Source organism: Sinocyclocheilus rhinocerous, unplaced genomic scaffold (genome assembly GCF_001515625.1).
Source record: "Sinocyclocheilus rhinocerous isolate Xijiao unplaced genomic scaffold, SAMN03320098_v1.1 scaffold127, whole genome shotgun sequence".
NCBI lineage: Eukaryota > Metazoa > Chordata > Actinopteri > Cypriniformes > Cyprinidae > Sinocyclocheilus > Sinocyclocheilus rhinocerous.
Genome location: NW_015664685.1, coordinates 957,467 through 979,957, shown reverse-complemented (window position 1 = coordinate 979,957; position 22,491 = coordinate 957,467). Strand labels below are relative to the sequence as shown.

The following is a 22,491-nucleotide window of genomic DNA, read 5'->3' as shown; positions in this document are numbered from 1 at the left end:
AGGAAAAATATGCAATATGAAAATAATTGAAGACAAAATGTGTTTTACTGAGAAAAAACAAGATTTGTTTTTTAAAAAGCCTTTTTCCAAAAGGTACATCTGGAAAAAGGGGGGTCGTCTTATAATCAGGGTCGTCTTATATTCGGGCCAATACGGTAATTTATTTAACAATTCTTCTCCTCCGAGTTATGTCTGCGTTGTTTACGTTAGGGGGAAAGCGCGCGCATGAATGTAATCGGCGTAATCAGCGTTGTTTACACTTAGGGAAAAGCATGCGTATGCGTTGTGATACTCTGTGAGCTACTGATGTCACATGAACTGTTTTACCGATGTCCTTACTACGTTTCTGTCAGGGAACATTACAGTTGCGTTGCTGTCTATGCAGGGTCAGACAGCTCTCAGATTCCATCAAAAATATCTTAATTTGTGTTCCGAAGATGAACTTCGGAGGTCTTACGGGGTTTGAACGACATGAGGGTGAGTAATTAATGACAGAATTTTCATTTTGGGGTGAACTAACCCTTTAATGTTTCCTTGCTGAATGAAGGTGCTGGATATTATTTGCTTTAAATAAATGAATAAAAAAATTAAAGTCTTACTGACTCCAAACTTTTGAATGGTATTGTATTTAAGAGCAGTTTGGACCTTGTGCTAAACATTTGTTTTTGTGTTCCAGGGAAGACAAAAAATATGGGTTTGGAATGACATGAGGGTGAATAAATGATCTTCACTAAATCCTCGACTGAAAGCTTTATTTGTTTCCCTTAATATGTTAACTATCCCTTTAACTACAAAAAAAACTCCACACAAAATAAAACGGGTATATTCAATAAGGCTCAAAGCTTACTATTAAGAGGGAAAAGTTTTTGCAACAATGTAAGTTTTGTCAGGCCCGGTTTAATGTGATAGCTTGAGGGGAAACTTCCTGAATCTTAAGCATTTGGCACATTTTCAAATGTATCTTGAACTCTTAAAAACCGTCTAATAGTTCAACCAACCAGGAAAGCATCTAATCTCCACGCATTCCCAGAGCCTCCCATTCGGTTTGAAATCCTATTATTTTGTCAGAATGTCAAAATATACTTGGAAGACATCAAACTCAAAAATCACAGAAAAAAGATGGTAATATTAATCATTACAATGTTTGTGAGTGTGACTGCTCAACAGTTTGAATCATTAGTTCCACTTCTAGGATTTCAATTGCACCTTTGATGAACAGACACATTCCACCTCTGAAATAACACATCATGGGGAAATTACTGGTTCAGTGATTTGTACTTAAAGTACCAATTGAAGTTTGGACGCACTCGACTTGAACTTCTGTTCTTAAAGGCACTTTTTATCTAATGGCTTGTTTCAAATTAGTTTTGCATACAAAATAATCTATTGCTACATATTAATCTCTCTTCTATATTTATAGTTATATTTAAAAATAGATGTATTGGAACAGATTGTGAAGAAAAGACAGGCAACAAATGTCCAGCATACATGTGAATGCCTTCAATAAGGTTTAAAATTAGGATGCGCCTCATGATTTGGTTGAGGGAAGCCCAGAGTGTGCAGAGCTGTATACAGTGGGGTGGTGACTTTTAAGCTCAAATACAAGTTAGTTTTGATAAAAAAAATGTCACTACATAATTCCCAAGCTTCCATCTGTATTAGTTCTTAGTTTTGATGACTTTACTATTATTCTAAAATGTGGAAAGTCATAATAATGTCTGATGAAAGCCTACATTCAACAATAATAGATTTTATTTGTAATTGTTCATGCATGATAGCAGAGTTCTATATTTTCATGATAATGTTGGTAAATACGAACCAGATTTGTTCAATTCAGTAACCTAGGATTATATTATACATGGGAACATAACGACATGTTCTAAACTTCAGATACATGGTCATCAGCTGTGTTGGGACAGATTACCAAGTAACCTGTTACACTATTGCATAACTCCCAAAAAGTATCTAATTATGCTACATTGTTACTTTTTTTATAGAAATAATGAAGAAACTGGCTGACTTTTACGTGTTTATCTGAAAATGCATCACGGTCCTAAGGGACTACACACTCTGGAAACCTCTCACTTTTGTTGGAGAGAAAATCGTTGGGCTTTTATTAGTTGATAAACTGTGATACGTGAAATAAAAAGCATCCTCTATATGTGTGGTTTTTAGCTGTTTCACCTTGAATAGTCTTCATTCATTGTATTCAAAGATGAGGATGTCACACAACCTGTCCATGTTGGAATCTGCCAAATTTGGATTGCTTCTATCAAGCGACAGATGGGTTTGCACTAAAATACAATAAGCTTCATTGGACACACAGCCTTTGATGTCCTACTGATTCATGATTATACGGATTATACATTTTATTTTTGGGTGAGTTGTGTGATTAGTGGTGGACGGTAACAAAGAATTTGACTCTTTTAAGTATATTTTTGTAGTATCTATTATTATTATTATTTTATTTTTTTTACTTTACTGTATTATAGCATAATGTCTTGACTTTTTACTTCACTATATTTCAGAAAAAAACATGCCATTCCTAGTTATTTTTAAGTGAAGAAATTAAGACCTGCTCAGAGATCCAATAGTGATGTCCAATTCGCGAATAATGAATAATTGATTATTTTATTTTTTCAATCAGTTGAACTGAATCACAATTCACAATGAATGATTAATTTCTGTAATTGACTGATCCAACTGCATAGGTTAATAACTCTGATTTAATGATCTTGTCCAAGCAAGTCTAAAAAGCTAACAAAGCACTGTACTGATCTTATGAGACTAAAATAAGTCAAGAACTGAGAGTAGTATGATCCTCCAGTGTGACTACTAATAATTCATAATAATGTCAGACTGAGCTCTAACCTATTTTAGGTCTATTATATCTGAGTGACTGGCACATTAGATCCCTCTCTCTTAATAGAGGATGAAGCACATTCAATTGCAAAAAATAAAATATTAATAATAATAATAGGTAGTCCTTATAGCTCAGTAATTGTACTCAAGTAGAAATTCAAAAGGAGTACATATACATTTATAAGTATGTAAGTATAGAGTAATATTTCATCAGGGTATCCTTAAATCAAGTACAGGATTTGTGTACTTTGTCCACCACTGATCATGATCCACCATTTAAGCTTTGATTGGAACAAACCTTAACTTGGGGTTCATTCTGTCAAAGCAATGCAAAGTAAATCCACACGACACATTCTGAGTTCTTACAAAGAATATTGAGAAGGACTGAAGCCTCAGTCTGGCCCACAATGTTCTCGGCACTACAGGTGAGTTCTCTGCCGTTGTCATCAGGTGAAAGTCCACTTAGAGTCAGAATAGACTGCAGCTCCATTTTGTGAGAAATCTGTGAGAAAGAAACCACAGCTCTGATCTGATCTGATTATGTTTAAAAGTATTTGCCATGCAAAACTCGGTATCATGATGCTAGGGTGTTCTGAGTGGCTGCCGGGGCATTGCTACTGTATGTATGTGTTAGGGTACTTTAGGTCATTTCTACGTGGTCATTTCTTTAGACATAAGCCAAAATGTCAGTGTTAGGTCAACATAATGTTTTTTGGGCTTTTTACAACTTAATTTCACCATAAACAAAACCTAAATTAGCTAATATGAAAGTAGAAAAATAAACACCAGAAAAATTAATAAAACCCAATGTGCGTTCTGCACATTGACATACTATTTAATGCTATCCAGAATTGTATTTAAACAGAATTGTTTCTTTTAATTGTTTCTACGGGGAGTGTTATTTGCTCTTATGCAAACTGAATTCAACAGGTTTAAAAAACGTGATTTTCAGTTAATAAAAATGCACTTTAAATAAATTACGTCATTTCACTTTTTTTTCCAGACATGACTTGAGTCCCTTCTTCAAAGTAAATCTATGGGATTCATCTTCTCATTTTACTGGCTGCCAAGAAAAAAATATTGCTTGCAAAATCGTTAGCACAAACTGTGCGGGTTGCCATACTCAGGGTTAGGTTTAATGAAGTTAGTGATGCACGCCTTAGTCTTCTTTTACTATGCAGTAACACCAAACATCCCAGGTGAACAAAGCGCCATTAACTGGAGCTAAATAATCCATGTTCTTATTCTACACCTCAGTGTACTTAATCTGTCATACAGGCTGTTGTTTTCACCGTCGGTGAAGGCTCCTTTAATGTAAGTAGTATAGTGAGCATTTTAAATATTAATGGAAACAATGCTTTTAACTGGCTAGAGTCAAGCATCTGTGGTTTCAGCGCTGTGATCAATCATGATATTTGAAAGCACATTATAGGATGCTACAGAGAGTTAAAAAAGTGTTTAAGTGTCCTTAACGTGTAAAACTGGTGTAAGGAGTAGAGAGGTTAAAACTGATGCGAGGATGGCAGATATGTATAGGTCTACTAGAGTAAATAAGGCTATCATAAATAGGGCTATTATATTCTACTAAACCCTGTATTCCATCTTGTATTCCACCTTAAGGTTACTTATGATTTCGTGGAAGATCTCATTATGCTATGCATCTACAAGTAATGGCAGATTTGATGCAGAAGCTCAAGAGACTTTGGCTGTGTTCAGAATAGAATACAAGCATTATCACATTACATAAGTGCATCTAGTTATTATCTCTGAAATAAGAAAGTTAAGTATTTTTTTACACAAAACTGAATTACTCATTTAATATTTTTATTCAAATAAAAAAAAAAGTCTACTTTTTCAAAATTGATCAAAATAGTCAAAATAGATAAATTAAAGTGTTTGTTCACCCAAAAATGAACATTCTGTGAAAAATGAACACTCACTCTCGTCATTCTAAACCCATAATATTTTCTTTCATCTTTGAAAAGCAAAATAATGAAGAGATTTTTAATGAATACTGAGAGATTTCTGTCCCTCATTCCACCAAACCTTTCATGGTTCAAAAAGTTTATAAAAACATCATAACGAATTAAGCAGTTTAATCCAACATTGTTATTCTGATTGGTTAATAATAACATTTTCTGAAGATACATGATTGGTTTATATGATAAACTGATTTAATTTAGCCATTTACTCACACATAAACACATACATAGAGAACATCAAACAAGGCGTGCAAGTACCAATGAGGTTTGTTTTCGCGCATGAGCTTCTGTTTACCATATTTGATGTGCTCTACGTATGTGCGTTAATCAATGTTTATATATGAATAAAAGCCTACATTAAATCTGTTCATCATATAAAGTGACTGTGTCTCTTCGGAAAACTTGGACTAAACTACTTGATTCATATGGATTACTTTTAATCTTTATTTTATCTCTTTATAAACTTTTTGAAACATCATAGTTTTGCTGGAATGAACTTTCAATGTAAAGACAGAAATCTCTTAGATTTCATAAAAAATATCGTTTGTGTTTTTCGAAAATTTTATGGAATCAGTAGACTGCATTGTATTGTTATGGGATAAAGTATTCCGCACAGTGTGTTTTATTTAAACACTACACTTTTAAAGGGGTCATATGATGCAATTTCAAGTTGTCCTTTCTCTTTGGAGTGTTACAAGCTGTTTGTGAATAGATAAGATCCCTAAAGTTGCAAAGACTAAAGTCTCAAACCCAAAGAGATATTCTTTATAAAAGTTAAGACTTTTCCAAAAGAGGACATGACTAGAAATCAGTGGTTAAGTTGTATTTACAACACTGTTCCGGAACAGTTCAACCCAAATATTCAGATGTGTGCAGCACATTTTATGGAGGACTGTTTCCTGATCCTGGTAAAGTAGACTAAAATGCCGGCTGTTCTGACTCACAGCCTGTAAGTACGTTTTCATATTTAAAGAATTTGCCACTGACGATTCAAACGCGAGTTTTGAGCAGTATAGAGTAGCGCATGTTGTTTGTCATTTCTCCGATCACAAATGCAAGACATGGTTTTATGTTTACGTGGCGCGATGCAACGCAACGCGTAAAAAGACAGTATAAGTCATTATAATCCGTAATTATGTCCCCACTGGATGCAACAAATGCCTCGTTTATAATGGGTTTTAATGTTTTTCTCTCGTCGCGCCGGGACACGGCATCACAGTATGGTAAGCGGCGTAACATTTCCGTCACACGCTTGAGGTATTCAGCTAATCACAACACACTGGATAGCTGGCCAATCAGAGCACACCTAGCTTTTCAGAACGATGAGCTTTGTAAAAATCGACACGTTTCAGAAAGGCGGAGCATAGAGGAGAAACAATAATGTACAGTATGTGGGAAATAATGTGTTTTTTTAACTTTAAACCGCATAAACACATTTCATTACACCAAATACACAAAATAGTGTTCTTTTTAGCTACATCATATGACCCCTTTAAGCAAATGTAGCAGGTCAACCACGTGTTCTTAAGCTACAGACAATTTGCATTCACGCAATATACATACTGCAGAAACAGTAAGAGCACTGTGCTAGTATGCTGTTCTGAACTAGCTTTCTACTTAAAAGGCAAACAGGGTGTTACCTCATGGCTGGTTGAGAGAGGAGGATCGCTGGAGTTTAAGCTCCAGGAGAGCTCAGGGGTCGGGGCTCCAGACACACTACACATCACTGTAGCATCACTTCCTGCCATTTGATTGACAACAGCAGGGATAACCTCGACACGTGGATACTCTGAAATAATGGCAGAATTTTCATGTTTGTGGGAACAATTCTTTTAATATTCCTTACCGCAAACTGTGTAACTTAGATCTGCGTTTAAACATCATATAGTTTAAGTTTCATTACCACATGAATTAAGAGTGAGTCTAGAGAGGGCTTTTGCACTTCCTCCTTCCTGTAGACACTGCAGGCCCTCTCTCTCACTGTCATCCAACCAGACTTTGATCCAGATGTTCTTACATTCACATTGTAAAGGGTTCCCGGAGAGCAACCTAAAGCAAACCCAAACAGACTTCAGGAACAAAAAGATGCTTTCTTTGTATGCTGTACAAACAGAGCACTGTACAGTTTTGTACATATTTTTATTGAAACAAGATCTTACAAAGTCGACAAGTTGGAATTACGAAGTGCTCTCCAAGAGAGTGTTGATAAGTTATTGTCTCTGAGATTCCTATAGATAGGGAACAGAACAAGACTCAATTAATTAAAGATTAACAGTATAGAACATTAGTTTGAAGTTTATTTGCTTAATTTGCCATAAATTTAATTAAATAATATATTGAAAAAGACTCACAGATATTGAAGTTTGGAATTGTTGAAGAAGGCCATCGTAGATATATATGTCAGGTGAGTATTGGTCACTGTTCTGTGTGAGACAGTATATGCTCATATAAGTTCTGCTGTTTCATAAAGTTTCATTAGTATTTTGCATGACCCTACAACATCAGATACTCACAAATTCCTGAGATTTGAGTAGAACTTCATATGGTCCTCATTGATTGTAAGTAGCCTTTTTTGATTTGAGATGTATCTGTGGAATGGAAAGGAATGATTAGGCAGAGTAGGCACATAAACACGGTAGCACCATAGTACTGTGATAAACTACCATCAAAGTTTGGGGTCGGTGAGATTTTTTGATGTCTTGCAAGAAGTCTCATGCTCAGCAATGCTGCGTTTACTCTATCAAATCTATACAGTAAAAACAGCAATGTTGTGAAATATTATTACAATTTAAAATAACATGATATAATTGAACATTTTATTTATTTCTGGGAAGGCAAAGCTGAACACGATCCTTCAGAAATCATTCCAATTTGCTAAACTGGTGCTCAAGATATATTTGTTATTACTATAGTAAATGTTGAACACAGTTGTGCTGCTTAATATAACCCTGATACATATTTTCTGGATAGAAAGTTCAAAGAACAGAAAGTCACAATGTGAACGTTTTTATTCTCACTTTTGATCAATTTCATGCATCCTTGCTGAATAAAAGGAATTGATTGGGTCCCAAAAATTGTGATCCAAAATTTTAAACGGTATTGTACCTACAATGGTACCTTGTCCAAAACAAAACTTGCCCTTACAGAAAAGTACAGCATGGCATTTACATTCACGTACCACAGCATTTACATAGTAGGCTAGTCCAAAGTACTTCAAACGATGCTTTCATAGCACTTTCTATTTAGAGTTTCAGTAATATTATATGTGAACTTACAATTTAACTAGGCACGCGCCTAACAAATAAAATCAAGCCAAATCCGGCACGCGAAAACAATGATAGGACCAAAAATTGAATATCACTCAATATCAAATAGACCGTATTTTCAGCGAAGGCTAAAACAGACGCACCGTAATTCGAAATTCCTTTATCGAACCGTCACCATGTGAACTCGTTAATAAAGGTGCGCGTGAAAAAGCCATGATTTCACTACAGCGCGCACATGCCTGGAGTGGGTCCGGTGAGCCGTTGTCGTGGAAACGGAGTGACATATTTGCGTAGGCGCCGATGCCTATTGCTCTGCGGACACGTTAGACTACTCCCCAACTCACCTATACACAACAATTCATGAAATAATGTGCGCGTAAAACTTAATTGCATTAGTAAATAACAGCAGTTTATTAGCGTATCCCTCCCGATAGGCCCAAAAGCACTTTTTTTCCCCCAAGACCAAGCCATTTGACGGTCTCTCAAGTCGGCTCGTCTGTCAGTGCTGCCTAATGCAGGCACTCAAGCGGATCAGATCATCACTGATACATCACTATGAAGCGGACGCTGTATCTTCACCGATATGCATCTAATTGCGTTATGTGGTCAATTTATAAATTTTAGTGTAAGCCGATAGTGTTGTCTATTTTTTTCCTGTTCTGGTAGCCTACAGAAAGTCAGCTGAGGTGAGTCAGCAGCCGCACAAAATTCTTCTGAGTGACCATTTTCATAAAAAAGACCCTAGATGTGCTATCATGCCAACTTACTGCTTATTTACCGTGGCCCCCACCCCTTACAACCGCTCTCATCCTCTCTCTCTCTCACACACACACGACACATAATGTCTGTTGCATTGTCATGCTATGGTCTTGTTTGATGTTTAGAGCTCACATGCAATCGCACGCCCCGAATTATCGTAGCGAACTCCACGGATGCTCATAACGGTGGCTGAAACCGACAGCTCGTGGATGTCATGGAATAGCGGTGCACTAAACTTATTTTGGCCCTCGACGAATTGAGGAATCTACCCACACACTCCTCACGCGCGCACACACGCTCACAAACACACGCGCATGTTTGTTTTTTTCACGCATCCGTGAACACTCCACTTACATGTCCGTAATGTTTTCCATGTCAGACTCCGGCACCAAGACAGGGAAATCCTCGATGCCTGGTTCTTGGTCGATACACGAGATCCTCGAGGCATTGCAAAAGCACGACACAGGACAAGCCGAGCTGAGCCTCAGCAGCCCGAATAAAACCCCACACAACCCCCAGCGAGCCATTCCTTGAACCCCTGCGGTCATAGCAGGTCTAGCGCGGTGCATTAAGCGTCGTGTAATGTCTTATAGTATTTTCAGCAATTCCGAGATGAGAAGAACGCCGCTGCTGTGGGATGCGCAAAGACGTTGTGCGCGACGCGAGACTGTCATGGAGTGGCGCAAGACAACATTACGCAGCGGGGAAATGTTCGCGTGCCAATATGTTGCGCTATCCGGGCTTCGCCTCTTCCAGACGCGGTGGTAAAACGTGTGGCCGCAGGCTGTGTGTGTCTACGGGCTGCGGTGGTGACGCTGACGTCTCACATTCAGCGCTGGGTAAGAAAACAAGCGAGACGGTGTGCGTGTGCGTGTGCGCGCGTGTGAAGAGGCAGCAGCGCGTACCTGCAAGCGCCTATCGATTACCGACCGCATCTCCCTCAGCCATCGCTGTAATTACATGTGGAGGGGGACGTTAAAGATGCTCTCAGCGATGCCATATCGGCAATAATTGATCGATCACCTGTGCTGTCAATGGGGCGATCTTTGGGAGATGTCCTATGTTGACAGGGATGGGGATGCTCGGTATAGGCTGTCAAAGATTGTTTTTCTATCGTGTCATTTGGGAAATTACTTGATGTTTTTCTTTTTCTTTTCAATTCAATCTGTGTTGCTTTTCCATCGTGCTCTTTTCAACAATACAACTTCATGAATAGCCATTCCCGGAGTGTGACGTGCTGTTTGACGCACAAGATGGGCTGCATCTAGAAAAATAATTACTAAACAAAAATGCCTGGATGTTTTTTTACTGGTTATGTCAGTCTCGCATTCCAATCGCAGTGTAGTCTATGTGAAGGGAGACCAACTGATATTGGTAATAATCTAAATATTACTTTAGGATGTTTACCGAATCTGTTTGAAGGGAACGGTGATGGATTCGGAAAATGCGCCTTTGAATCTCACATTTGAGAGAAGTTAGAGCCCATCTGCACTAGATTCCACGCGTTATATAAAACATTTTGATTTTATTTCAGCATGAGTACACTGAAGGGCCTTGGTTTAGGAAATCACTACAGCACAAGCCAAAAGATGTGAAATGTGACGAACTGTTATATTTTTACCAGGAGAGGGCGGCAAAGGCAACACATTTTATCACGGTCAACGTGAGCAGCAATCACGGAATTGACTATTATTTGATTGTCCTCTTACACAAAAGATTATATTCCCATTAATAAACAAGCCGTTTGATCTCAAAACAGGCAACTGTATTAGATAGGATTAGTCCTGAATTCCTATCCGTTAATGTCAGTTTGACTGGGTTTTTTAACACAGTGCGAACTAAACCAGTCCGATGCGAAAGACATCAGAGGCTGCACCATTATCGACTGTAAATCTGTCACTACAAACGGTGATAAAATAAAATCTCTTTGTATTTATGGTATATGAAGCCAAGCTTTCAAACGCTAGATAACAGAGCGCTTCTCAGTTGCTATGACGATAACCTATAATATAAGCGAATGCTAAGGGGCGGGACACAATTACTTAGCTGACAGCCCCCTCACCCAATTAGATTCTTAGATTTTATATTGACAGTCATTTTAACCAATACAGCCGCGCGTTTGATTTCCTGTTTAGCCAATCACGGAGCTAAGAAATGCACGTAAACCTACAATGAAATCAAGGTAGAAGGCGCAGAATTTTCGGGCGAATATTGGTGTGACGGAAGGGCTGCCTGCAGGTTTGTTAAATATTTTGAATCGTATTACTACAAAGGCACCGCATTTTAAAACTGCACTGTTATTTCTGGGAGTAATAAATAACATAAGTGTCGAGCGTTAATTAGACAATTAAATGCGTCGATGCGCTGTAAATTAGCCAGCTAGCTTGCTAAGGTAAGCAATTCTCAAAATGGAGTTTCCTGCTGATCATACGCAACAGTCATCAGATAATCATGTCCCTACTAAGTTATCTAACTAAAGCAAAGTCTCGCACACAGACGCAAACTGTTCATAAATGACTAACGTTACAGTAAATAGACTAACCAAACCCCGCGTTGTCATTGTGCTCGCAATAAGAGTGAAGCTAGAAAAAAAGCCATTTTGTGCCCACAGATCGCAAACGCAGAAAAATAAATGTCGTTTATGTTCATTTTTAGACGTATGTTCTCGTTATAGTACGCAAAATTGATATGTATTTCTTTCGTGAGGTTCAGTATATGCAGCTGCGTTGTCAATGAAGTCTTGTACTGTTATGGTAACTGTAAGGCTAGCAGGCTAAATGCTACTTGCGCACCATTTTGAAACACTGAGCCTTGACACAGCCCTAAACTAGTCTTTATAAGATATAACTTGTGTGAACGTTAGATAACGTTATGTCTCTTTTAGTAATTAAAATAATGACAATTGTGTTTTAGCGGGTAAAATAAATGCAGTTTGCATTTGAATGGTCTTGTAATTGTTGAAATGAATTGATTTTTAAATATATTACGTTCTTTCTTGTAACTTATATCTTGTTTTTGTTTGTATTTTGAATTTGCTTTTAAAGAAACCGTATGCTTAAGATATTTGTATCTTATCAAACAAGAAAAAATAATGCAAACAAAATGTACCATGGTATGTTAGCATTTTTTGACAGGATTTTCTTTTAAAGGGGTCATCCACAGGGAAGAGTAGATGATCTCCGAAAAGTCGAACGAAGCATTTACGTTGACCGGAGAGGACATGTTCGGTTCACTTTTGCTAGTTTTGTGGCCACAACATATTAACTCGTGGAAACGTGATAATATGTCGTGGCCGCGAGATATTTATTTTTTGCGAACGTCATATTAACTTGTGGAAACGTGATAATACGTCGTGGCCACGAGATAATTATTTTTTGCGAATGTCATATTAACTCGTGGGAGCGTGATATGTCGTGGCTACAAGATCATTTTGTCATAGAGAAAATATAATTAAATAAAATTAACTTGACCTTCAAGGGGGGCGGGGGGTGCCCCTAATATAATGGCAGGGGAAACACTGACTTCATATAGTTAATCAATTTCACACGAAGAGTGCCATTTTTCTCCAAAAAATTACCATGATTACAAATTTGATATAGATTTTTTACAACAGCTCAATAAACAAGAGGTTTATTAAGAGACTTACGTTTTAGACACCATATTGACTGTTTTTGCTCTATTTCGGCACTATTTCGCCAACAAAAAACATTCCAAACACAGCCACAGCACTGTTTTGCGTCTCTGAGCAACATGATGGTGTTTGGTTCCTGAATTAATCAACCGTTAAATTATTCTGTTCAATCGCAAAGACTCACTTATTAACAGTGATTTGCTGCCACCTGTTGGCGGTTTTAATTTAACATTTCGACTTTTTTCCCCAATTTTGCCACTTCAGATCCAGCTTCTGTGTTGATTTCATTTGCTTGGTAACAGACTGCGGGTGCGGGTTTATCAGACAGGACCCGTCCAGGACTCTGCCACGACTTCCTATGTTGAGGGAGCAGCATTTTTTTCCCATGGCCACGAGTTTAATGCGTAAACATCGTCTTGTAAATCCATTAACTGATCGTATCTTTTTATTTTATATTTGTATATTGTTATTATAATAATGTATTATAATTATTATATTAACTTATTAGGGCTATATTTTTATATTTATTGTTATATATGCTTATTTCCCTTTCAATTCGTGTAGTGCTTTACCTAATTAACTTTCTGTATAATGATGCTAGTATTAGTGCGACCATATTTTGCAAATACTGTTAATCCTGACAATTATGCCAATAAAGTTTTGACTTGTATTTACACCGGTATGTGAAGATAAATTAGTGTTTTCATTTACAAATGAAACTACGCAGATTCATATACTATGGCCTAGCCTATTTATAATAGTCTATTAATTAGACTAAATAAAATGAAATATAGGCTATGTTAAATTCAACCTTTAATCTGCACTTCCAGTAAAAAAAATCCTGTAAGTCATAGCATAATCAAAGCTTTATTGGCATGTCAGCAAAACTATTCAGAACGTTATGTAAAGAGATCGAATGAAGGGAAAATAACTCGAATACAAACAACAAATATAAAAATATAACCAATAATAATAACAACAACAATAATAATGGAAAAAGACGATCAGTTCACAGATTTACAAGACTGTGGGATGGACAAAAATTATTTAGCCTATCCATCTCTGATAATCCCAGGTTATGATCACGCAGGTTGTTTACGCATTAAACTCGTGGCCATGGGAAAAAATATGTTGTTCCCTCAACATAGAAAGAGTCCTGCAAGGGTCCTGTTTGATAAACCCGCACCCGCAGTAATTGACAGAACACTCGACCAGTTATCCGACAGCAACACTATAATTCCGTACCCGACCGAACCACACACGTATTCTCCTACATGAGGTAGACAAAACTCATTTATTAAAACTTCTATTCAAATTGTGAATAGCAGGAAAGTAGGCGGTTTCGCTGTCGGTGCAGAGGCGGTGCTCGTGCACCCAAACGTCCACTTCGCGGCAGGCGCCGCCAGAGATAAAAACATGTTTTATCTTTTTATCGCCTTTAACCTATTACCGGGCAGATTATTAACAACCAATGGAACATTTCACTGAGCTCATGTCTAGGGTTGGGTATCGTTAGAAAATTTCTGGTTCCGAATCCGGTTCCAGTTTTGCCTAACAATTCCGGTTCCATTTAAATGAACTATTAATATTTTTTTTACTATTTTACCTTAATTGAATGTAGTGTTGCTGGAAGGTAGTAAGTAATGTTGAGTAATGCATGTGCTTCAAAGTTGATGTTTTTTTACACTATCAATAACATTTTGCTTTTCAAGCAGGAATAAGCTGGTTGGCCAAATAGTCCCTTGAGTTGGTTTGCCAGGTAAAAATACAGTTAGGCTACGTGTAAAATGTCATTGTTAACTGTGTCTGATATGAAAACTAAGCTAGGCATAGTCCCATGAAAGGATAAATAGCAAATAACACACCCACTGAATTTTTGTAATTTTTTTGTTTATTTTTAGTCAAATCAAATGTGACCTTGTTGTTTGTAACTATGGCAATGTCTGCCCCGAGACTGCACAAAACACTTCCACTATGAGAGAAAGCAGCAGCCACACAGCGATTCCTGGATGTCATCATCTCCATACGATTATCTCGACAAAATGATCTTGTAGCCACGACATATCACGCTCCCACAAGTTAATATGACATTCCCAAAAAGTAAATCTCTCGTGGCCACGACGTATTATCACGTTTCCACGAGTTAATATGTTGTGGCCACAAAACTAGCCTAAGTGAACCGAACATGTCTGCTCCGGTCACCGTAAATGCTTCGTTCGACTTTTCGGAGATCATCTACTCTTCCCTGTGGATAACCTCTGACCTACTTTCTCTACGATCTGAATTTCTGCGTATTGAATTTTGAATATTGAATTTGATGTTCCGAATTTCTTCTTCATCTGGAAAACTTGAAGCTGTATTTTTAAAAACTGGATATTTGTAGTCTTAACACTTCAGAACAAAAAATCCGCTGTTTGAAAATACATGTCTATTTAAAAAAACTGCCATAAAAAAAATCAATTGTGTTAAATTTCAAATGTTCAATATTCAAGTAAAAAAAAAATCAAATTCAGAACTATGTTAAATGCCACACAAAATTCAGTTTTGTTAAATGACACTTGTCAATAATTCAAATTGACACAATTCAAATAGTTTTGACATATTATAAGCTCCATATGTTTAGGTTTTGTACGATTCTGATACTGTATTGGGTCACCACCTGAATCAAAACCAGTTGAGAATCACTGACAGGTGTCTGGAAGTGTTGAGAAATGAGGCCTTGTTGACATCAGCTGAAAGTCTGATATGTAGCAAGCTATTACATTTTGATGAACATTTATGAATTGATTTCTTTTGAATAACATGCATTGATGATACATTTTCTACATTAAGACCAGGAAAGTGTATTCATTAAGTATAATTTTGATTTCATGGTGACCTTAAAGGTGGTGTAGTTTCTGCATTGTTTTAATGCTCAAAACGCTATGTCTCTTAGAGTTACCCGTCGAGGACAGCCTATTCCAGTTTCACTGCTGGCTGAAGACAATGGAGACAGAAATTGAGCAGCAGGAAGAAGAGAGCACTTTCAGTAACACTGACACTAACGGTAACGTATAGTCTCCGAATAGGGTTCAACCGTGTCTGTCCGGAAGTTAATTTTTCCATGGTTTTTTTTTTAAAATGTCTTTGTTGAAGAGTTATATCTAAAGACCAAACGGCAACAGACACGTTACTCAGGTTTTATCTTATCAGTGTGTTACCTCTGTTGGTGTCTGTTAGCATTGATTGGTGCTGGTTTTCACCTATGGAACATGTTGAATTGGCATTTATTGCGTCTTAGAACGTCTGAGAAGTGATGAACTGCACTCGATCGGCTGTCGGTGCTGTGTGAATTGGTCTAAAGTAGGGGTGCTCCGATTGATCGGCTACCGATCACTATCGGCCGATAATCGCTTTGGGATGATTGATCGGCAGTCTCTAAAAAGGCAGATCTCAAAAAACCGATCTCAAGCTGATGACATGCCTGCCGTGAGAGGTTTGTCATGACATGCAGCAGCACCATCTCAGTCTCTGTCCGGCGCAGGTGAAATAATTATAATGCTGAAGGTGAGGTACTCACCTTCATATTTCTTAATTAAATAACTTCTAAAGTAATTTGAAAACCTTGTGTGAGACTTAATTTCACAAACAGCGTGAGTGAATCAGCGTGCGCGCTCTCTCTCAAAATACGCAAATGTTTTCAAATCACCACATCGCGTCTATCTATAAGCGAGCTGCACAGTTGACACAGGAATTTTCACTTGCACAATCGAGGCAGTGTCACATTGTCAATCTTTGTCACATTGTTTGTAAATTGCATTACTTTTTAATTCTTGCCAGTGTTTAACCATTCAGCACTCGCACGCTCTCCTGGAGATGGTGCGCTCATGCACACTCGCAGCGCACACACATAATGCCAGGTTCACATTACTCCGTTTGCAATGCGAATGTGGTAATCAAATGGCGCTTTTCCACTGCGTGGTACGACTCCGCTCGGTACGGCTCAGTACGGCACGGCTCGGTTTGCGTTTCCACTGCAGTTTAGTACCGCTTTAGAGTGGGCGGGATTATTCACATGTCGTTATAGTTGCGCCGCTTCTACTGCCGCGACTCCCTAAAAAACTTTTTCATTCCGCGTCGCCCCATCAAGCTCTCGCTGGATCCGCTCCTCTGCCATCAACGAGAGGAACGTCTGTACTTCCTCAACAGGGGGAACAGCCACTTTACCAGGTACTGTACCCAGTGAAAACCCCCCCAAAAGTGACCCGTACCGAGCCGTACCATGCAGTGGAAAAGCGCCAAACGCGTGCGTCTCAGCTGGAAAAGCGCCTGACATGTTTCAGCTGGCTAAAAACGCTTTATTTAAAAAAAAAAAAAAATTTTATAAAATAATTTACAGCAAAGAAATGGTTTTATAGATAAAATATCCACAAACCTATATTTGACCAAAAAAAATGCAAGTTGTCGGCGGCACTGAAATTTGTTTTCGAATTTGTCATTGTGTTTTCTGACTTGTTATAATGTTTTCTGAATTGTTGTTGTGCTTTCTGAATTGTTATTTTGTTTTCAGAATTGTGATTTGCTTTGCACTTCTCGGCCACCGTACAAACCTGAGACCAGAATATTCCACTGCGTTCCTGGACACGCAATTTGTGTAGCTGTAATTCATAGGCGGGGATTATGGTAATTGTGCATGAGCGTGTATGAGCGACCTATTTACGAATTATTGGAATTCATTAACATATGCATGTTTAACTATCAAATCGGAAGTTTACGAAGCGTTTGTGAATCCGGAGGAGAGTTTTCGGGAAGGTCCGTTTTACACGCAAATTACTCAGAATTTACTCCTAAATTTACGAATGTTTCATGAATGAGGCCCAATGTGTTTAAACATGTCTGTGAAAGATTGTATTACTGTACTGTGTAAAAAAAGAATTTTCAAATTTTTTCAAAAGGGTGTAGAAGCACCTAACCCTGATTGTAAGCCTAAAACAGACATTTCCTGAAAAGTTATCCCTCAATTCTGATTGGTTAATTGGAATGTTGTTCCAGGATCAACAAGGATGTTGATCCAAGAACATGTTGTACTTGGTGAAATCACGGTCACCGTGAAAGCACAGTCTGTGCTGCTTCCCCTCTCACAAGAGTCACATAAGAGGGGAATTCCCCCCCCCCATTTACAAAATTGAAATTCAGACCCTGAATAAATGTCTAAAAATCTTGATTGGAGTATCACTATAAATAGTTATAAATTATAAAAAATATATACGAATGTTTATATGAATGATCACAAAATAGAAGCTTTTTCTCGAGTGGCCTTCTTATACCCCACTATATGTTTATAAATTGGGATTTTAAGATGAAAGAGATCCAAACTCCTCCAAATGCAGCTAAAAAGCTTATTCCATTTATTGTTCAGAGGTCACAAAAATATGTAGAAAGAAGTGCAAAAGTGCAAGTGCAGAACGTTTTCGGGTATTAACCCTTCCTCAGTGCCATGTGCTACCAAGCAACACCTGCGCTCATTAAAACATGTATTACCGTATTACCCCTAGTATCACGAAGATCTTTTAAACAAATACACACATGTATCTCAAATCTATAACAAAATACAGTAAATACATTCATAAGTCATCCCAAGTTCATATACAACGATATAAACAAAATATACGTATACACCAAATAATAATCTCATGACTCCAACAATAATTCTTAACATCAGTTTTTATGTATACAATCAATAAACATCATACCCAAGTACTCTTAGAGTCCCCCATATATATCATTAAATTATTAAAAAAAACAATTCAAAGACAAATCTTCATTCATACCCAGAGGGGGTAGACTTTTAAGATAAAAAATCCACCTACATTCCTTTTGCAAAAGTCTACGTTCTAAATTCTCTCCTCTACGAGTCTGTCAACTTTTCAATAGCTATAAATTTAGGTCTAAGACTGAATGAGATATCTCAACAAAATGGCGAGCCACAGGCGATTTTAAATCTTTCCTCCTAATAGCGCTCATATGCTCAATGATCCGAGTTCTAATTTGTCTATTTGTCTTACCCACATATTGTATTATACAATTATTTATAATTGGGATTTTAACATAACATTTTATGTTAGATAGACAGTTATTTGTTAAACGGCTTTCTTTAAGTCCTTAAATTTCGTGAGAACTTCAGTCACAAGTGCCTGGTTATGTTTTGAATTCCGCAATGGCATTTTCTCAGAACAAGCAGTTTGATAAACAGGAATGTTTTAATTGTTGTTGAGGCTCACGTGCCAGATTTGTGTTCCCTCAGGCAAGCGCCCTGCTGAGGACATGGATGAGGAACAGGCATTCAAACGCTCCCGCAACACAGATGAAATGGTAGAGCTCAGGGTGCTTCTCCAAAGCAAAGTGAGTAAAGCAATACACGTGCACTTTGCTTCTCCATTTCTTCGATATTGGTGGCATTTTTAACAGTGACGTTTTATGCTTTCAGAATGCAGGGGCTGTGATTGGAAAGGGAGGCAAGAACATTAAAGCCTTACGCACAGATGTAAGTATTAAGACCATGCTCCATGCTTATTATGAACCTTTAAGCAAAGTTCTCTAATGGTCAATTTTTAACAAGACTTCTGACAGCATTTTTAAATCCAACAGTTGTTTTCATGAGCATTTCAGCTTTGTCAGCCAAAAACACAAATCAATCGGATCTGAAATCCCACAAATCAAAACTCATGACACCAATCCGTCCATTACAATCCCATTAAAATCCTGCAAAGATTTTTATGCATTTGATCTTGAGGGCAGATCTTCCGTTTTGTAGCTATAGGTTGGCTCATTTGGACAGACAAGCACTCTGAAATGAGGCTATTTTGTGAGTGTTTGACATTGTGTATTAAAGGGGAAGTACTTCTTGACTTTATGTTCTTGAAGGCATTCTCTTTCACTCTCCCCCACTTTGAAAACCCAATTACAGATGTCTTGACTCTTGAGCTGACCCATAGTCCTGTGTGAACCACTGTTGCCCAGTGGTTCTACATTAGAAACTCTTCAGATCTGTTCAGCCCTGTGTCTTGTGCATTCATTGCAAAGTCTCTTCAAAAAAGAAAATTGGACAGTAGATTAATGAGCATAGCCTTGTATTCAATTAAAAATGTATTCCTTCTCCCCCTCTTCCCTCTCCTTTACTTTTTTTGTTTTTGGCCACCTTCCTCCATTGCCCATGTACTGGATCGACTTGCCCCTCCTGCGTTGCCCACCTTGATGTTGGCCCAACCTCCGCCCCTGAACGCCCGCCCGCCCACCTGACACCCCGGTTGGCCCCGCCCATAAACGTGCCCCTCCTTAAACGGGCACCTTACTTGACATCATGTGATTGAATGCCCTTGCCCAATGCCAACCTCCACGACCAATGCAGTACAATGCCAGTGTATCAGTCCCAGACAGCAGTGGCCCAGAGCGGTATGTCCCACCAGTTATTGCCTCACTGCCTGATTAGAAAGAGAACACATGTCTTTGATAACCTGCCTTCTGTTTCATTTTAACATTTTCACACATATAGTCCCCCTCCCCTTTTAAGAAACGTGTATTGTTCCATTTGACTTTTTTTTTAAATTTTTTGTATATATTTATATATGTCTTCTCTCCTCCCCCAACACCCCCATTAAGTCTTTGAATATAATTTGCGAACTTTCTTTGTCGCACAGAATTCTATATAATCAATCACTTCTCAGATGGGGAGAGACCTCACTCATATTAGTCTCTGCTGAATGAAGTGTGTGGATTAGGGGTGGGTGGTATGACCAAAATCTTACTTTGGTGCAAAAAAAATTTATATAACCATGCAGTAGTTCTTCTTATTCTTAAATGAGTTACAAATTAAAGTTGCTTTTTATATTTCACTTATTATGAAACCAAAATACCAAATTATTCATAACATGATTAAGTGTGAAAGCAAAAGAAAGCTTTAGCACATGTAAAACGAAAGACTCCAAATAATAAAACTAATATTATAAAAAAACGATTATATGCATTTATACGCACACCTGTGACCACATATAAAATTAATTCAATGTTAATGAGAGAAGTTGCATCATTCCTCAATAACTACAAACCGTTAAATGTTGAATTCGTCCCTCTGTATTTTGTAGTGATGCATTTACATTTCAGCAACCTGAAATATACTGCTTGAATTTAAGCAGTGTGCTTAAGCTACAACAGGAGCTTAACCAAAAATAATGCTGAAGTAGCAATATGCAAAATTTTGTTTACAAATAACTTTACTATGACTGGTTTAATCAATCAACTGAGAACTGCATAAAGAGTTTAATTACCCAAATTTAATTACATGAAATTTTCAGTTGTTGTTTAAATCAAAACTTTAATTTTGGTTTTAATTTAATTTTACCATATGTTTTGGTATAAAATAATTTTTGGTGCATTACTAGTATTTTTGCATTACTCCTTGAAGTATCTTCAAACAGTCTTTTTCACATGAACACAAGCAAATATATATGTATAACATGAAACTGCAAAATATCTACCAGTTATCACGTCCTATGCATCATACTGCCCAGTCCTAGTTTGGATGATTATTTTCATTTGTTGATAATACTGATGGTGAATTGTTGAGAAGCCCATCTCTTTTCGCTCTGTCCTTGTTGCCCCCCAACCCCTGAGTCCTCCCTCCTTCACTGTTCCCAACATCACTGTCCATGATTCTGAGCTTGCGCCGTGGCGCGGCCCTCTCTGTCACTCATCACTGTTGTCTGATTTTTCTCTGGTGCTGCATTACCTTCCCCTGGTTTTCTTTTTCTTTCTTTCTCTCTTAGCCCAAATGCGTTCAGGCTCTTTATCTGCAAAAAATCTATCATCCTTCCCTTCCCCTTCGCCTCGTTCTTTTGCTTTTTCTGTTAGTTTCTGGTTTGGTTTCTCTCGTTGTTGAGAGAATGTGACGTGCTGATGGCACCATAGAGTGATTCGCAAGAGACTTTAGATTTTTTTTTTTTCTTTCTCCCCCAAATGTTCTGGTGGTGGGATCGTGGTAAGCAGGCCTATCTTGCTCTCTCTCTCATTCTCTTGGCTCGTGTAGCCGCACAGTGCCTCAGTCTCAGCCCTCCCACTATCGCCCATCTCTTCAAGGCCTGTATTAATTGAATGTGCGAGAACTGAGTGCATGTCAATTGCCCGTATCTCAGTCCAGTGTTGGAAGATTTAAAACATGTGTTCAGCAGTCCTCTTTAATTTACTTTCTTTTGATTCAAAGTCTTATTTCCCCCTCTTCATTGCTTTGTGGTATGCAGCAGGGCTCAGCATCTAAAGTTTTGTATCCGTTTGTTTTGCTTTTGTCTTTCATTTGGCTTGATGTGCTGCTACAGTATCCTGAGTGTGAGTGCAGATATAGAGACCATTGGTGAGATTCTGCTGAAGATCATCCCTACCCTGGAGGAGGTAAGCAAACAAAACCCAGCATTGAAGGCCTTAAAGACACCGTTAAATCAGAATCAGTGTTTTGTATACATATTATTTAGTACATACCCGTTATTTCTGAGGCCATCTGTATGCTAGTCTATTCTAAAAGTTGATAAATTGTTTTAAACTCATATGATTTGGAGATTTTTAGTCTATACCAATTTAAATTTTTCATAAGACTTTATACAGCGTTTATACAACAAAAGCTTTTTTTTTTTTCAGTAATCAAGTGTTACATAGCAAAGGTACATTAAAGGGGTCATATGATGCGATCTCAATTTTTCCTTTCTCTTTGGAGTGTTACAAGCTCTTGGTGCATAAAGAAGATCTGTAAAGTTGCAAAGACTAAAGTCTCAAATCCAAAGAGATATTCTTTTTAAAAGTTAAGAGTCAACCACGCCTACCTAAAACGGCTCGTTCTAACATGCCCCCACATGTCTACGTCAAGATGTGGGAAGATTTGCATAACGCCACCCAAATGTTCACGCAAAGAAAGAAGGAGTAACTTTTATTCTCGCTGTAGTATTGTTGCCGCCACCGCCATGTCGTG

At 37.8% G+C, this 22,491-nt stretch overlaps 2 protein-coding genes across 7 annotated transcripts in view; one reads left to right on the top strand and one right to left on the bottom strand.

Annotated features, from left to right (window-relative positions):
• Positions 1–9,776, bottom strand: part of LOC107730333 (BDNF/NT-3 growth factors receptor-like) — a 26,894-nt gene extending 17,118 nt beyond the window's left edge. The window contains exons 1-7 of the mRNA XM_016541141.1: positions 9,224–9,776; positions 7,358–7,432; positions 7,196–7,267; positions 7,004–7,072; positions 6,748–6,893; positions 6,485–6,633; positions 3,229–3,364 (exon numbers count right to left, since the gene is read on the bottom strand). Of these exons, the coding sequence (XP_016396627.1) occupies positions 3,229–3,364; positions 6,485–6,633; positions 6,748–6,893; positions 7,004–7,072; positions 7,196–7,267; positions 7,358–7,432; positions 9,224–9,438 (862 nt within the window). The 5' untranslated portion in view covers positions 9,439–9,776. The remainder of the gene's footprint in view (positions 1–3,228; positions 3,365–6,484; positions 6,634–6,747; positions 6,894–7,003; positions 7,073–7,195; positions 7,268–7,357; positions 7,433–9,223) is intronic.
• Positions 9,777–11,034: 1,258 nt separating this feature from the next.
• LOC107730329 (heterogeneous nuclear ribonucleoprotein K-like) overlaps positions 11,035–22,491 on the top strand; it is a 25,545-nt gene continuing 14,088 nt past the window's right edge. For 4 of the 6 annotated variants that reach the window (XM_016541134.1, XM_016541131.1, XM_016541133.1 and 1 more), the window contains exons 1-6: positions 11,035–11,107; positions 15,436–15,546; positions 18,784–18,881; positions 18,967–19,023; positions 19,888–19,931; positions 21,848–21,920. In XM_016541134.1, coding sequence (XP_016396620.1) covers positions 15,486–15,546; positions 18,784–18,881; positions 18,967–19,023; positions 19,888–19,931; positions 21,848–21,920 — 333 coding nt within the window. In that variant the 5' untranslated portion in view covers positions 11,035–11,107; positions 15,436–15,485. The remainder of the gene's footprint in view (positions 11,108–15,435; positions 15,547–18,783; positions 18,882–18,966; positions 19,024–19,887; positions 19,932–21,847; positions 21,921–22,491) is intronic. The other 2 variants (XM_016541132.1, XM_016541136.1) reach the window with 2 other exon arrangements.